Here is a 16,815-nt window from a genome sequence, read left to right as displayed (position 1 = left end):
TGTATCTTTTTCCTGACTGAAGAAGGTGGAAGAAAGTATGTCCTGGGTGCGTGGGGTCCTTAATTATACTGGATGCCTTTCCGAGGCAGCAGACATTATAGAGTCAATGGATGGGAGCCTGGTTTGCGTGCTGGACGGGCTACATTCACGACCATTCGTAGTATCCTGTGGTCTTGGGAAGAGCAGGGACCATCCCAAGCTGTGATACAACCAGAAAGAATGCTTTCAATGGTGCATCTATAAAAGTTGGTGAGACTTGCAGCTGACATGCCAAATTTCCTTGGTATTCGGAGAAAGTAGAGTCGTTGGTGGGCTTTCTTAGCTATAGTGTCGGCATGGAGGTACCAGGACAGGTTGTTGGTAATCTGGACATCTAAAAACTTGAAGCTCTCGACCCTTTCTACTTCGTTCCCATTGATGTAAACAGGAGCATGTTCTCCTCTACGCTTCCTGAAGTATATGACAATCTCCTTTGTTTTGTTGACATTGAAGGAGAGATTATTGTCGTCGCACCAGTTCACCAGATTCTCTATCTCATTCCTGTACTCTGTCTCGTCATTGTTTGAAATACGACCCACTACGGTGGTGTAATCAGCAAATTTGAAAATCGAGTTGGAGGGGAGTTTAGCCACACAGTCATAGGTGTATAAGGAGGCACTGGTGGGGCTCCGGTGTTGAGGATCATCATGGAGAAGGTGTTGTTGCCTATCCTTACTGATTGTGGTCTGTGGGTTAGGAAGTTCAGGATCCAGTCGCAGAGGGAGGAGCTGAGGCCCAGGCCACGGAGTTTGGAGTTTCGTAGGAATAATAGTGTTGAAGGCTGAGCTGTAGTCAATAAATAGGAGTCTGACCTAGGTGTCTTTGTTATCTTGGTGTTCCAGTGTTGAGTGCAGGGCCAGGGAGATGGCATCTGCTGTGGACCTGTTGCAGCGGTCAGCGAACTGTAGTGGATCAAGGCAATCCGGGAGGCTGGTGTTGATTCGTGCCATGATTAACCTTTCGAAGCATTTCATAATGATGGATGTCAGAGCCACTGGACGATAGTCATTAAGGCACGCTGCTTGGCTTTTCTTTCGTACAGGGAAGATGGTTGTCTTCCTGAAGCAGATAGGGACCTCAGATTGTTGTGAAGAGAGGTTGAAGATGTCTGCGAATACACCCGCCAACTGATCCGCGCAAGACCGGAGTGCACGTCCGGATACCCCATCCGGGCCAGTGGCTTTCTGTGGGTTGACCTTCGAGAAGGCTGCTCTGACATCTGCAATGGTGACCTCTGATACAAGTTCATCCGAGACTTCCGGGGTGGAGGGCGTGCTCTCGCTGACCTCTTGCTCAAAGCGGGCATAGAATGCGTTGAGCTCATCAGGGAGGGGCGTGTTGGAGCTGGCGATTTTACATGCCTTCATCTTGTAGCCCGTTATGTCTTGCAGACTGTGGTAGTATGTATTGGGGGTCATGTGGGACTGGAAGCCTCATCGACTTCACTCTATTCGTCTCACGGAGTCTTTGTGCGCTACAATTTATTAAGCGTGCCTAAAAAGGACTATGGAGCTCAGGATCATTCCGGAATGCCTGAGGATCAGCCCCCACGCAGTGAACGCGGCAGCAGCCTTCAAGCACTGGCAGACTTGTTTCGAGGCCTACCTCAGAACGGCCACCGGCCGGGTCACAGAAGACCAAAAACGACAGGTCCTGCACTCGAGGGTGAGCACGGAGATCTTCTCCCTCATCGAAGACTCGGAGGATTTCCAGACGGCGTTCGCAGCACTGAAAAGTCTCTATGTCCGCCCAGTTAACCAAATCTACGCTCGCTACCAGCTCGCGACGAGACGGCAAGGTCCCGGAGAATCGATGGACGAATTCTACGCCGCGCTGCTGATTTTGGGACGAGCCTGCAGCTGCCCTTCGGTGAACGCAAATGAACACACGGACATGTTAATGCGCGATGCTTTTGTGGCAGGTATGAATTCCTCCCAAATCCGCCAAAGACTTCTAGAAAGAGTCGCTAGGACTCTCAGAGGCCCGGGCCCTAGCAGCCTCCCTAGACGTGGCCGCGTGCAATACCCACGCCTACGGCCCCGACCGCGCGGCAGCCCATTGGGTTCTGTACGTGCCCGTCGCGACAAACCCACCCCCCCCCCCCCCGGACACCCCACAGGCTTGCGCGGTCCAAACGCCGAGTCGCACCGGGGGCGCCCGCTGTTATTTCTGCGGCCAGGCGAAACACCCCCGGCAGCGCTGCCCGGCCCGCGCAGCTATCTGCAAGAGCGGCGGGAAAAAGGGCCATTACGCGGTTGTGTGCCGGTCCCGCGAGGTCGCCGCTGTCCCGGGAGAACAGGGAGCTCTGCAAGCCGTTTACGCGCCCCAACCCCCCCAGCACGCCATGTACGACCCGCAGGCGCAGCCACTCTGGGTCCCGACCACCGCGGTCCCGGGAGACCAGGGAGCCCTGCACGCTGCTTACACTCCCCAACCCCCCTCTCCGTACCCCATGTATGACCCGCCGGCGCTACCGCTTTGGGTCCCGGCCACCACACTCCACGTAGAAGAGGGAGTTTTGCGCGCCCCTAACGCCCCCCTAACCCCCACCCCGCGCCCCACGTCTGACCCGCCGGCGCCACCAACTTGGGTCCCGACCACCGCTGTCCCCGGTGAGGGAGCTCCGCGCGGTCCTAGCGCTCCCCAGCCCCCTCAGCGCCCCATGTGCGACCCGCAGATGCCGCCATTTTGGGTCCCGGCCACCACGAGGGGTGGAAGGGCGCCGCCATCTTGGACCGCCCCAGACCTGTACGACCCGTGGGGGCGGCCATTTTGTCCACCCCCGTCGCCATCTTGTGACCCACCAGCCACGTGCGATGTATGGGGGCGGCCATTTTGTCCACCCCGACGCCATCTTGGACGGCAACAACGGACCCCACTCCACTACTACAACCACGTCTCGCTTCAATTACGCTCGATCAAGCTCGGCCCCAGACACTCCAGACGACGACGACAACGGTGCTAATAAACGGCCACGAGACGCCATGCCTAGTCGACTCCGGGAGCACGGAGAGCTTATCCACCCCGACACGGTAAGACGCTGTTCCTTGACCACCTATCCCAGCGCACAAAAGATTTCCCTAGCTGCAGGATCCCACTCCGTACAGATCCAAGGATTCTGCATAGTTACCCTAACGGTGCAGGGGAGGGAGTTCAAAAACTACAAACTAAACGTCCTTCCCCAACTCTGTGCCCCCACCTTGCTGGGATTAGATTTTCAATGCAATCTACAGAGCCTTACGTTCAAATTCGGCGGCCCAATGCCCCCACTCACTATCTGCAGCCTCGCAACCCTCAAGGTGCAACGCCCGTCCTTGTTTGCGAACCTCACCCCGGATTGCAAACCCGTCGCCACTAGGAGCAGACGGTACAGCGCCCAGGACCGGACCTTCATTCGGTCCGAAGTCCAGCGGCTACTAAAGGAGGGCATAATCCAGGCCAGCAATAGTCCCTGGAGAGCGCAGGTGGTAGTAGTGAAGACAGGGGAGAAACAAAGGATGGTCATAGACTATAGCTAGACCATCAACAGGTACACACAACTAGACGCGTACCCTCTCCCCCGCATATCCGACATGGTCAATCGGATTGCCCAATATAAAGTCTTCTCCACCGTGGACCTCAAATCCGCCTACCATCAGCTCCCCATCCGCCCAAGTGACCGCAAGTACACAGCCTTCGAGGCAGACGGGCGATTATACCATTTCCTAAGGGTCCCTTTTGGCGTCACAAACGGGGTCTCGGTCTTCCAACGGGAGATGGACCGAACGGTTGATCAACATGGGTTGCATGCCACGTTCCCGTATCTCGACAATGTAACCATCTGCGGCCATGACCAGCAGGACCACGACGCCAACCTCCAAAAATTCCTCCAGACCGCCAAAGCCTTGAACCTCACGTACAACGAGGACAAGTGCGTTTTTAGCACCAACCGGCGAGCCATTCTGGGCTACGTAGTGCGCAATGGGATAATAGGCCCCGACCCCGAACGTATGCGCGCCCTCATGGAATTTCCCCTCCCGCACTGCCCAAAAGACCTGAAACGCTGCCTAGGGTTCTTTTCATACTACGCCCAGTGGGTCCCCCAGTACGCAGACAAGGCCCGCCCCCTAATACAGACCACGACCTTCCCTCTGTCGACAGAGGCTTGCCAGGCCTTCAGCCGCATCAAAGCGGATATCGCAAAGGCCACGATGCGCGCCATCGACGAGTCCCTCCCCTTCCAGGTCGAGAGCGACGCCTCCGACGTAGCTCTAGCGGCCACCCTTAACCAAGCGGGCAGACCCGTGGCCTTTTTCTCCCGGACCCTCCACGCCTCAGAAATCCGCCACTCCTCAGTGGAAAAGGAAGCCCAAGCCATAGTGGAAGCTGTGCGACATTGGAGGCATTACCTGGCCGGCAGGAGATTCACTCTCCTCACGGACCAACGGTCGGTAGCCTTCATGTTCGATAATGCACAGAGGGGCAAAATCAAAAACGACAAGATCTTAAGGTGGAGGATCGAGCTCTCCACCTTCAACTATGAGATTTTGTATCGTCCCGGAAAGCTGAACGAGCCGTCCGATGCTCTATCCCGCGGCACATGTGCCAACGCACAAATTAACCGCCTCCAAACCCTCCACGAGGACCTCTGCCACCCGGGGGTCACTCGGTTTTTCCATTTCATCAAGTCCCGCAATCTCCCATACTCTTTAGAGGAGGTCCGTACAGTCACAAGGGACTGCCACATCTGCGCGGAATGCAAACCGCATTTTTTCAGGCCGGATGGAGCGCACCTGATTAATTCTTCCCGCCCCTTTGAACGCCTCAGTCTCGATTTCAAAGGGCCCCTCCCCTCCACCGACCGCAACGCATATTTTCTTAATGTGGTGGACGAATACTCCCGCTTCCCTTTTGCCATTCCCTGCTCTGACATGACCGCGGCCACAGTCATTAAAGCCCTGAACAGCATCTTCACACTGTTCGGTTACCCCGCATACGTCCACAGCGACAGGGGGTCCTCTTTCATGAGTGACGAGCTGCGCCAGTTCCTGCTCAGTAAGGGCACAGCCTCAAGCAGGACGACCAGCTACAACCCCCGGGGGAACGGGCAAGTAGAGAGGGAGAACGGCACGGTCTGGAAGGCCGTCCTACTGGCCCTACGGTCCAGGGACCTCCCAGTTTCACGGTGGCAGGAGGACCTCCCGGACGCTCTCCACTCCATTAGGTCGTTATTATGTACGAGCACTAATCAAACGCCTCATGAGCGTCTCCTTGTCTTCCCTAGGAGGTCCTCCTCTGGAACGTCGCTGCCGACCTGGCTGGCGGCCCCAGGACCCATCTTGCTCCGAAAGCATGTGCGGGCACATAAGGCGGACCCGTTGGTCGAAAGGGTTCGCCTCCTCCACGCGAACCCGCAGTATGCTTACGTGGAGTACCCCGACGGCCGACAGGACACGGTCTCCCTGCGGGATCTGGCGCCCGCCGGCAACACACACACACCCCCGACACCATTCACCCCCCCCCCCCCTTCCTGCCACCGCCGCACCCCGTGACCACCCCCTTCCCAGGAGGATCGGTTCCCCTCCCCTCAGGCCCGACCAAGAATAAAGCCCAAGCTGAAACCGTAAGGCTCCCGGAGACGACAACACCGATACAAGCACCACCACCACCACCGGGACCGAGGCGATCGACACGGACGACCGGACCGCCCGACCGACTCGTGGCGTCGATCTAAATCAAAATATGGACTTTTCACAAGAACATTTTGCTTTTCTCTCTATACCCTCTGTAAATAGTTGAAACAGGACAAAATTGTACAATACTGTATTGCCATGTGAATGTTTTTTTTCCTCCCAGGACCAGCCCTGTAAACCCTTACCACCATACGAAGCATCACCCCGCCGGGTTCATTTTTGACAAGGGGTGAATGTGGTAGTATGTATTGGGGGTCATGTGGGACTGGAAGCCTCATCGACTTCACTCTCTTCGTCTCACGGAGTCTTTGTGCGCTACACCTGCGGGGGAGGACTCCGGCTTCTTATACTCCGCCTTCAGGGCGGAGCTAGAGGTCAACGGCCAACCAGGACCCGGGATCCGTCAGCCAATGACATTAGGGCTTCCAGTCCCACATGACCCCCAATACAAACTACCACATTCACCCCTTGTCAAAAATGAACCCGGCGGGGTGATGCTTCGTATGGTGGTAAGGGTTTACAGGGCTGGTCCTGGGAGGAAAAAAAACATTCACATGGCAATACAGTATTGTACAATTTTGTCCTGTTTCAACTATTTACAGAGGGTATAGGGAGAAAAGCAAAATGTTCTTGTGAAAAGTCCATATTTTGATTTAGATCGACGCCACGAGTCGGTCGGGCGGTCCGGTCGTCCGTGTCGATCGCCTCGGTCCCGGTGGTGGTGGTGGTGCTTGTATCGGTGTTGTCGTCTCCGGGAGCCTTACGGTTTCAGCTTGGGCTTTATTCTTGGTCGGGCCTGAGGGGAGGGGAACCGATCCTCCTGGGAAGGGGGTGGTCGCGGGGTGCGGCGGTGGCAGGAAGGGGGGGTGAATGGTGTCGGGGGGGTGTGTGTTGCCGGCGGGCGCCAGATCCCGCAGGGAGACTGTGTCCTGTCGGCCGTCGGGGTACTCCACGTAAGCATACTGCGGGTTCGCGTGGAGGAGGCGAACCCTTTCGACCAACGGGTCCGCCTTATGTGCCCGCACATGCTTTCGGAGCAAGCTGGGTCCTGGGGCCGCCAGCCAGGTCGGCAGCGACGTTCCAGAGGAGGACCTCCTAGGGAAGACAAGGAGATGCTCATGAGGCGTTTGCGCTACACAGGCCTTGCCAAAGTCTGCGGGGGTCCGTGTGAGATATTTATGGTTTTCTAACAGGAACAGAAGAAACAGTGTATGTACAATTATAAACGTAGTGCAAAAGCCGTCTTCCTCTCTCACAGGTTCCACATTTTCTAACCCCTTGCCCTACACTAAACTAGCCCCACCGCGGCCCCCCACCCCCCTTCTGATGACAGTTAATTTTCCCTAAAGAAGTCGACGAACGGCTGCAACCTCTGGGGAACCCTAGCATTGATTCTCTCAAGGCGAACTTGATTTTCTCCAGACAGCGAAAGCCAGCCAGTAAGCCAGGTCTCCGACTTTGGCGGCTTTGAGTCTCTCCAAGCTAATAATATCCGTCTAAGGGCTACCAGAGAGTCAAAGGCCAGAACGTCTGCCTTTTTCGCCTCCTAGAATCCTGAATCTTCCGACACCCCGAAAATCGCCACCTCTGGACTCGGCGCAACCCTTGTTTTCAACACCTTGGACATCCGCAAACCCCTGCCAGAATCCCCTAAGCTTCAGGCATGCCCAGAACATATGAACATGGGTCACTGGTCCTCCTGCACACATTGCGCACCTGTCCTCCACCCCAAAGAACCTACTCATCTGGGTCACTGTCATGTGAGCCCGGTGAACGACCTTAAACTGTATCAGGCTGAGCCTGGCACATGTTGTGGACGCCTTGACTCTGCTCAACGCATCCGCCCAGAGACCATCCTCTAACTCTCCTCCTAACTCCTCTTTCCATTTGTGTTTCAGCTCCTCGGTCCATCTTTCCTCTGACCCCAGAAGCTCCTGTCTTTTGGCATCTTTGATGGATTTCCTTAGATCATATCTGGCTTTCTTGTATAGGTCAGGGTCGCCTGACTTGAACGCCTCGACCTAGACCAGCAAGCGGTGGATATCCCTGTTCATCCAGGGTTTCTGGTTGGGAAACACTCGGATTTGCTTCTTTGGCACACAGTCTTCTACACACTTACTAATGAAGTCAGTTACTGTAGTGGCGTACTCGTTCAGGCTGGTCGCAGAGTTTTAAATACTGACCAGTCCACTGACTCTAAGCAGTCCTGTCGGAGATCATCCGATTCTTCAGACCAACATTGCACAACTTTCTTGATGGATTCTCCCGCTTCAGTTTTTGCTTATAAGCCGGGAGCAGGAGTACAGCCTTGTGGTCAGATTTGCCAAAGTGTGGGCGGGCGATAGAGCGATACGCATGTTTGATATTTGTGTAGCAGTGATCCAGGATGTTTGGACCTTTAGTGGAATAGATGACGTGTCGGTGGTAAGTTGGTAGTATGCTTTTGAGCTTGGCCTGATTGAAGTCCCCGTCCACGATGAATAAGGCCTCTGGATGTTTCGTTTCAAGGTTATTTGTGGTGGTGTATATTTCGTCCAGCGCGATTTTCACGTCCGTGTGGGACGGGATGTAAACTGCCGTCAGGATAACGGAGCTTAACTCCCGCGGAAGGTAGTAGGGGCAGCATTTTAGCGCCAGGTATTCTAGGTCCGGGGGAGCAGAAACACGCCAGTGTTGCTACATCTAGGCACCTGGAGGTGTTGACCAGGAGGCAGACACCACCTCTCCTAACCTTACCTGAGGCCGCTGTACGGTCCATTGGGTGGATTGAGAAGACCATAAGACATAGGAGCAGAATTAGGCCACTCGGCCCATCGAGTCTGCTCAGACATTCAATCATGGCTGATATTTTCTCATCCCCATTCTCCTGCCTTCTCCCCATAACCCCTGATCTCCTTATTAATCAAGAACCTATCAAACTCGGTCTTAAAGACACTCAGTGATTTGGCCTCCACAGCCTTCTGCGGTAAAGAATTCCACAGATTCACCACCCTCTGGCTGAAGAAATTTCTCCTCATGTGTTTTAAAGGATCGTCCCTTTAGTCTGACATGGTGTCCTCTGGTTCTAGATTTTCCTACAAGTGGAAACATCCTCTCCACGTCCACTCTATCCAGGCCTCGCAGTATCCTGTAAGTTTCAATAAGATCCCCCCTCATCCTTCTAAACTCCAACAAGTACAGACCCAGAGTCCTCAACCATTCCTCATACAACAAGTTCTTCATTCCAGTGAACCTCTTCTGGACCCGTTCCAAGGCCAGCACATCCTTCCTTAGTTACGGGGCCCAAAACTGCTCACAATACTCCAAATGCGGTCTGACCAGAGCCTTATACAGCCTCAGAAGTACATCTCTGGTCTTGTATTCTAGCTCTCTTGACATGAATGCTAACATTGCATTTGCCTTCTTAACTGCCGACTGAACCTGCACATTAACCTTAAGAGAATCATGAACAAGGACTCCCAAGTCCCTTTGTGCTTCTGATTTCCTAAGCATTTCCCCATTTAGAAAATAGTCTATGCCTAAGTTCCTCCTTCCAAAGTGCATAACCCCACACTTTTCCACATTGTATTTCATTTGCCACTTCATTGCCCACTCTCCTAGCTTGTCCAAATCCTTCTGCAGCCCCCTTGCATCCTCAATACTACCTGTCCCTCTACAGATCTTTGTATCATCTGCAAACTTGGCAACAGTGCCTTCAGTTCCTTCTTCCAGATCATTAATGTATATTGTGAAAAGTTGTGGTGCCAGCACAGACCCCTGAGGCACACCACTAGTCACCGGCTGCCATCTGAAAAAGACTCCTTTATCCACACTCTCTGCCTTCTGCCAGTCAGCCAATCCTCTATCCATGCCAGGATCTTGCCCTTAACACCATGGGCGTTTAACTTATTTAACAGTCTCCCATGCGGCACCTTGTCAAAGGCCTTTATAAGTCACGTCCACTGGTTCTCCTTTGTCGAACTTTCTTGTTACCTCCTCAAAGAACTCTAACAGATTTGTCAAACACGACCCCCCTTTGACAAAGCCGTGCTGACTCTGTCCTATTTTACCATGCACTTCCAAGTACTTCTCCATCTCACCTTTAATAACAGACTCTAAAATCTTCCCAATGACCGATATCAGGCTAACTGGCCTATAATTTCCCGTCTTCTGCCTCCCTCCCTTCTTAAACAGGGGTGTTACATTATTCACTTTCCAGTCTTCTGGGACCCTTCCTGCCTCCAGTGATTCCTGAAAGATCATCACCAATTCCTCCACAATTTCCTCCACTATCTCTTTTAGGACCCTGGGGTGTAGTCCATCCGGTCCAGCAGACGTATCCACCTTCAGACCTTTCAGTTTCCCAAGAACCTTCTCCTTAGTAATGGTCACTGCACTCACCTCTGCCCCTGGTTCTCCTGGAGCTCTGGCACCCCACTGGTGTCTTCCACCGTGAAAACTGATGCAAAGTAACTATTTATTTGTTTCCTATTATTACTTCTCCAGCCACATTTTCCAGTGGACCAATGTATATTTTTGCCTCTCTCTTACCTTTTGTATATTGAAAAAAACTCTTCCTAACTTATTTTATATTACTAGCTAGCTTGCACTCATACTTCATCTTCTCCCCCCTTATTGTTTTTTTAGTTGTTCTCTGCTCACTTTTAAAGGCTTCACAATCCTCTAGCTTCCCACTAATCCTCACCACTTTGTATGCTTTTTCTTTACCTTTTATGCTGTCCTTGACATCCCTCGTCAGCCATGGATGCCTTGTTTCCTCCTCCTTGGGATGAATTTCTGTTGTGCCTCCCTAATAACCCCCCAAAACTCCTGCCATTGCTGTTCCACTGTCTTCCCTGCTGGGCTCCTTTTCCAATCAACTCTGGCCAGCTCCTCCCTCATGTCTTTGTAGTTACCCTTATTTAATTGTAATACCGTTACATCTGATTGCACCTTCTCCCTCTCCAACTGCAGGGTAAATTCTATCATATTGTGGTCACTGCTCCCTAAGGGTTCCTTCACCTTCAGTTCCCTAATCAAGTCTGCCTCATTACACATCACCAAATCCAGAATTGCCTGTTCCTGAGTAGGCTCTGCCACAAGCTGCTCGAAAAAACCGTCTCTTAGACATTCCACAATTTCCTTTTCTTGGGATCCACTACCAACCTGATTTTCCCAGTCCACTTGCATATTGAAGTCCCCCATGATTATTGTAATATTGCCTTTTTTACATGCCTTTTCTATCTCCTGATTTATTTGCTGCCCCACATCCTGACTACTGCTAGGGGGCCTGTACATAACTCCCATCAGGGTCTTTTTACCTTTGTGATTCCTCAACTCTACCCACAGAGATTCTATGACTTCTGAACCTATATCGCTCCTTGCTATCGATTTAACTTCATTCCTTACTAACAATGCAACCCCGCCCCCTTTGCCCATCTGCCTGTCCTTTCGATAGGACATATATCTTTGGATATTTAGAACCCAGCCCTGATCCCCTTGCAGCCACGTCTCTGTGATGCCCACAACATCGGACCGGCCAATTTCAATGTGCGCAACAAGCTAATTTAGCTTGTTCCGTATACTGCGCGCATTTAGGTACAACACTCTCAATCCTGCATTGGCCACCTCCCTTTTCACACTCTCCTCAGTCACCGTACCCTGTACTGTGGCCCTTTTTGATTTTGACTATGGCTTCTCTGCCTTACACTTTCCCCCTTACTGCTTTTTGTTTCTGGCCCTGTTTTACTTCCCTCCGACTTCCTGCCTATGTGCACCATGACAGCTGGCTGTACCCCCCCCCCCCCCCCCTCCCCGATCGAGTCCCCTAGCACTATAGCCCTGCCATTCTTCTCCCTGCCCTTCTGCGTAGCAGAGCTAGCCACAGTGCCATGAACCTGGCTGCTGCTGCCTTCCCCTGATGAGCCAACTCCCTCAACAGTGTCCAAAGCGGTATACCTGTTTTGCAGCGAGATGACCGCAGGGGACACCTGCACTGCCTTCCTACTCTTGCTCTGTCTTTTGATCACCCATTTTCTATCTCCTTCAGTAATTTTCACCTGCGGTGTGACCAACCCGCCAAACGTGCTATCCACGATGTCCTCAGCATCGCGGATGCTCGAACGTGTGTCAATCCGCAGCTCCACAGCCGTCAAGCGGTCTTACAGGAGCTGCAGCTGGACACAATTCTTGCACGTGAAGGAGCCAGGGTCAGTGGACGTGTCCCTGAGCTCCCACATCGCACACGAGGAGCATGACACAGGTCTGGGATCTCCTGCTATGTCGTAAACCTTAGGTTAACTTCTACAACTACAATTAGGAAGAAGGAAAGGAAAAAAAAAAAGTAGACAAATGAAAAGGAAAACTACTTACCAGTCACTTACCAGGGATAAAAAGCACCTCTGGTTGTAGGACACAGTCCGGTGAAGCAAGTGTGAGCCATGTCTCCATGAAAGAGAGCACACAGCTGTCCTTCAGTTCTGTTTGAAAAGTAAGTCTGCCTTTATGTTCGTCTCGCTTGTTTTCCAGAGATTGGACATTTGCTAGGAGTAAGCTGGGCAGAGGGGCTTTGGGGCCGCATTGTTTCACTCTCGCCTGCAGGCCTGCACGTTTTCTGGAGTGACTGTTTTTTTCGAGCCTGGGAGACGGTGAGAGTATGCGGTATTAAGGGTATAGTTGTGTCGGTGGTGGATGGGGGATTTGTTGCCTTGCTTGCAGTTCCTGTGTCGGTAGATGGGTCTGCGTAGTTGAGCGTTCCGGGTCACTGTCTGCCTATGGTTTGTCCTCACAGGTCGGTGAATTTCCAGACCATGCTCTGGCATGGATGGGTCGAAGGCTAGTAAGTGGATGACGTCTCTGGGGTCGGGGTTGCGGATGAGGCGATAGCCGGGTTCATGTTTGGTTTGTTTGATTTATTGTCACATGTACCGAAGTACAGTGAAAGTATTCTTATGCGGCCGAGGGAACATACACAGTACGTACATAGTAGACAAAAATAATAATCAACAGAGTACATTGACAAATGGTACATCAACAAACAGTGATTGGTTACAGTGCGGAACAAGGGACCAAACGAAGCAAATACTTGAGCAAGAACAGCATAGGGTGTCGTGGATAGTGTAGTCACAGGGAACAGATCAGTGCAGGGGGGGGAGTCAGTGAGGAGTCTTGTAGCTGTGGGGAAGAAGCTGTTCCCATGTCTGGATGTGCGGGTCTTCAGACTTCTGCACCTTCTGCCTGATGGAAGGGTCTGAAAGATGGCAAAGCCTGGTTGGGAGGGGTCTCTGATAATGCTGTCTGCCTTCCTGAGGCAGCGGGAGGTGTATACAGAATCAATGTGAGGGTGGCAAGCTTGTGTGATACGTTGGGCTGAATTCACCACACTCTATAGTTTCTTGCGATCTTGGACCAAGCAGTTGCCATACCAAGGTGTGATGCAGCAGGATAGGATGCTCTCTAAGGTACATCTGTAGAAGTTTGTGAGAGTCAATGCAGACATCTTTAGCTTCCGTAGGAAGTAGAGACGTTGTTGGGCTTTCTTGACTGTTGCGTCAACCTAAGTGGACCAGGACAGACTGTTGGTGATGGTGACCCCCAGGAACTTAAAGTTGTTGACCATCTCCACTTCGGAGCCATTGATGCAGGGGTGTATCGTGCTACGCTTCCTGAAGTCAATGATCAGTTCCTTGGTCTTTCTGACATTTAGAGAGAGGTTGTTTTCAAAACACCATGCAACAAAGTGATTTACCTCCCTTCTGTCGTCTGATTCGTCGTTGTTTGAGATATGGCCCACCATGTCGTATCATTCGCAAACTTATACATGTGTGTTGGGGTCCGCAGGGTCCTTTCCAGATCGCGGTCTTCCTTCAGAGGTCGGAGGATCTCGAGACTTGCAAGTAAATTTAAAAGAGCAGCATTAGTGATTGTTAGGCCACGGGAGTTGATGTTTAGGAGTGTGGGGTGACTGTAGAGGGGGGCGCTGTGGAGGGAGTGCTTTGGGCCTGCAGGAGGTTGCAGCTCTCTGGGTGAGAGGGGTTGAGAGCGGGGGGGGGGAGAAGGTCCAGCCACTGGGATGCTTGCTGGTCGTTGGAGAGCAGCAGAGTGAAGGTCCCAGCATCTGCGGTGTTTTCAGATCTCTGGGAGCCTGCAGAGTGAAGGCCCTGGCTTCTGGGGCGTTTTCCTGGTCTTTGGCAGCCAGTGTAGGGGAATCCCCAGGCCTGGGACTGCAGCTCCGGCAGCTGGTCCTACATGGTTGGCTGGTCTGGGTCGATTTCAGGTCGTCAGTTTCAGGTACCTCCAGGGTCCTAAAGATTGCCAAATCTCCAAGCGATTGAATTAGAACATTGTTAGAGAGTTTAAAATAGTTAGAATGACGTATTAGAAGCATAGAACGAGAGTAAAAGATAGAATTAGAGGGTATGCTGGGCACAGCTTGCAAGAAGTCACTTTGCTCTGGCGCCATCTTAGATTTTTTGACCTGGATGACCTAGATAACATAAGAACGTAAGAACATTAGAACTAGGAGCAGGAGTAGGCCATCTGGCCCCTCGAGCCTGCTCCGCCATTCAATGAGATCATGGCTGATCTTATGTGGACTCAGCTCCACATTCCGGTCCGAACACCATAACCCTTAATCCCTTTATTCTTCAAAAAACTATCAATCTTTATCTTAAAAACATTTAATGAAGGAGCCTCAACTGCTTCACTGGGCAGGGAATTCCATAGATTCACAACCCTTTGGGTGAAGAAGTTCCTCCTAAACTCAGTCCTCAATCTACTTCCCCTTATTTTGAGGCAGTGCCCACTAGTTCTGCTTTCACCGCCAGTGGAAACAACCTCCCCACATCTATCCTATCTATTCCCTTCATAATTTTATATGTTTCCATAAGATCCCCCCCGCATCCTTCTAAATTCCAACGAGTACAGTCCCAGTCTACTCAACCTCTCCTGATAATCCAACCTCTTCAGCTCTGGGATTAATCAAAATGGATAACCTCACATTTGTCAACATTGTATTCCATCTGCCAGATGCTAGCCCATTCACTGAACCTATCCAAATCCCTCTGCAGACTTCCGGTATCCTCTGCACTTTTTGCTTTACCACTCATCTTAGTGTTGTCTGCAAACTTGGACACATAGCACTTGGTCCCCAACTCCAAATCATCCATGTAAATTGTGAACAATTGTGGGCTCAACACTGATCCCAGAGGGACACCACTAGCTACTGATTGCCAATCAAAGAAACACCCATTAATCCCAACTCTTTTTGCTCTCTATTAATTAACCAATCCTCTACCCACGCTACTACTTTACCCATAATGCCATGCATCTTTATCTTATGCAGCAACCTTTTGTGTGGCACCTTGTCAAAAGCTTTCTGGAAATCCAGATATACCATATCCATTGGCTTCCCGTTGTCTACCGCACTGGTACTGTCCTCAAACAAATTCCACTAAATTAGTTAGGCACGACCTGCCATGTATGAACCCATGCTGCGTCTGACAATGGGACAATTTCCATCCAGATGCCTCACTATTTCTTCCTTGATGATAGATTCCACCATCTTCCCTTCTACTGAAGTTAAGATAACTGGCCTATAATTACCCGCTTTCTGCCTACCTCCTTTTTTCAACAGTGGTGTCACGTTTGCTAATTTCCAATCCGCCGGGACCACCCCAGAGCCTAGAGAATTTTGGTAAATTATCATGAGTGCATTTACAATTTCCCTAGGCATCTCTTTTAGTACCCTGAGATCCATTCTATCAGGGCCAGGAGACTTGTCTACCTTTAGCCCCATTAGCTTGTCCCACCTGTCATAACCTCATTTCCATCAGTCACTGGCATGTTATTTGTGTCTTCCACTATGAAGACCAACCCAAAAAACCTGTTCAGTTCCTCAGCCATTTCCTCATCTCCCATTATTAAATCTCCCTTCTCATCCTGTAAAGGACCAATTTTTACCTTAGCCACTCTTTTTTTTGTTTTATATATTTGTCGAAACTTTTACTATCTGTTTTTATATTCTGAGCAAGTTTACTCTCATAATCTATTTTACTCTATTTATATCTTTTTGAATAGCTTTCTGTTGCTCCCTAAAAAATTCCCAATCCTCTAGTCTCCCACTAAGCTTTGCCACTTTGTATGCTTTTTCCTTCAATTTGTTGCTCTCCCTTATTTCCTTAGATATCCACGGTTGATTTTCCTCTTTCTTTCTACCGTCCTTCCTTATTGGTATAAACCTTTGCTGAGCACTGTGAAAAATCGCTTGGAAGGTTCTCCACTGTTCCTCAACTGTTTCACAATAAAGTCTTTGCTCCCAGTCTACCTTGGCCAGCTCTTTTCTCATCCCATTGTAATCTCCTTTGTTTAAGCACAAAACACTAGTGTTTGATTTTACCTTCTCACCCTCCATCTGTATTTTAAATTCCACCATATTGTGATCACTCCTTCCAAGAGGATCCCTAACTATGAGATCATTAATCAATCCTGTCTCATTACACAGGACCAGATCGCTTGTTCCCCTGTAGGTTCCATTACATACTGTTCTAGGAAACTATCGCGGATACATTCTATAAACTCCTCCTCAAGGCTGCCTTGACTGACCTGGTTAAACCAACTGACATGTAGATTAAAATCCTCCATGATAACTGCTGTACCATTTTTACATGCATCAGTTATTTCTTTGTTTATTGACCACCCCACCGTAATATTACTATTTGGTGGCCTATAGACTACTCCTATCAGTGACTTTTTCTCCTTACTATTCCTGATTTCCACCCAAATGGATTCAACCTTGTCCTCCATAGCCCCAATGTCATTCCTCACTACTGCCCGGATATCATCCTTAAATAACAGAGCTACACCACCTCCCTTACTATCTACTCTGTGCTTCCGAATAGTTTGATAGCTTTGGATATTTAACTCCCAGTCGTGACCATCCTTTAACCATGTTTCAGTAATGGACACTAAATCATAGTCATTCACGATGATTTGCGCCATCAACTCATTTACCTTATTCCGAATACTACGATCATTCAGGTAAAGTACACTTATGTTGGCTTTTATACCTCTATTTTGAATCGTAACACCTTGATCAGTCACCTCTCCTAATTTATTTTTCCTCTTA

At 50.7% G+C, this 16,815-nt stretch overlaps 1 protein-coding gene across 1 annotated transcript in view; it reads left to right on the top strand.

Moving 5' to 3' along the window:
* Positions 1-16,815, top strand: part of dnah9l (dynein, axonemal, heavy polypeptide 9 like) — a 1,249,478-nt gene that overhangs the window by 76,109 nt on the left and 1,156,554 nt on the right. The window contains exon 8 of the mRNA XM_072476205.1: positions 6,540-6,561. Coding sequence (XP_072332306.1) covers positions 6,540-6,561 — 22 coding nt within the window. The remainder of the gene's footprint in view (positions 1-6,539; positions 6,562-16,815) is intronic.

Source organism: Scyliorhinus torazame, chromosome 2 (genome assembly GCF_047496885.1).
Source record: "Scyliorhinus torazame isolate Kashiwa2021f chromosome 2, sScyTor2.1, whole genome shotgun sequence".
Lineage (NCBI taxonomy): Eukaryota > Metazoa > Chordata > Chondrichthyes > Carcharhiniformes > Scyliorhinidae > Scyliorhinus > Scyliorhinus torazame.
This window is presented reverse-complemented; position numbering and strand designations above follow the sequence as displayed.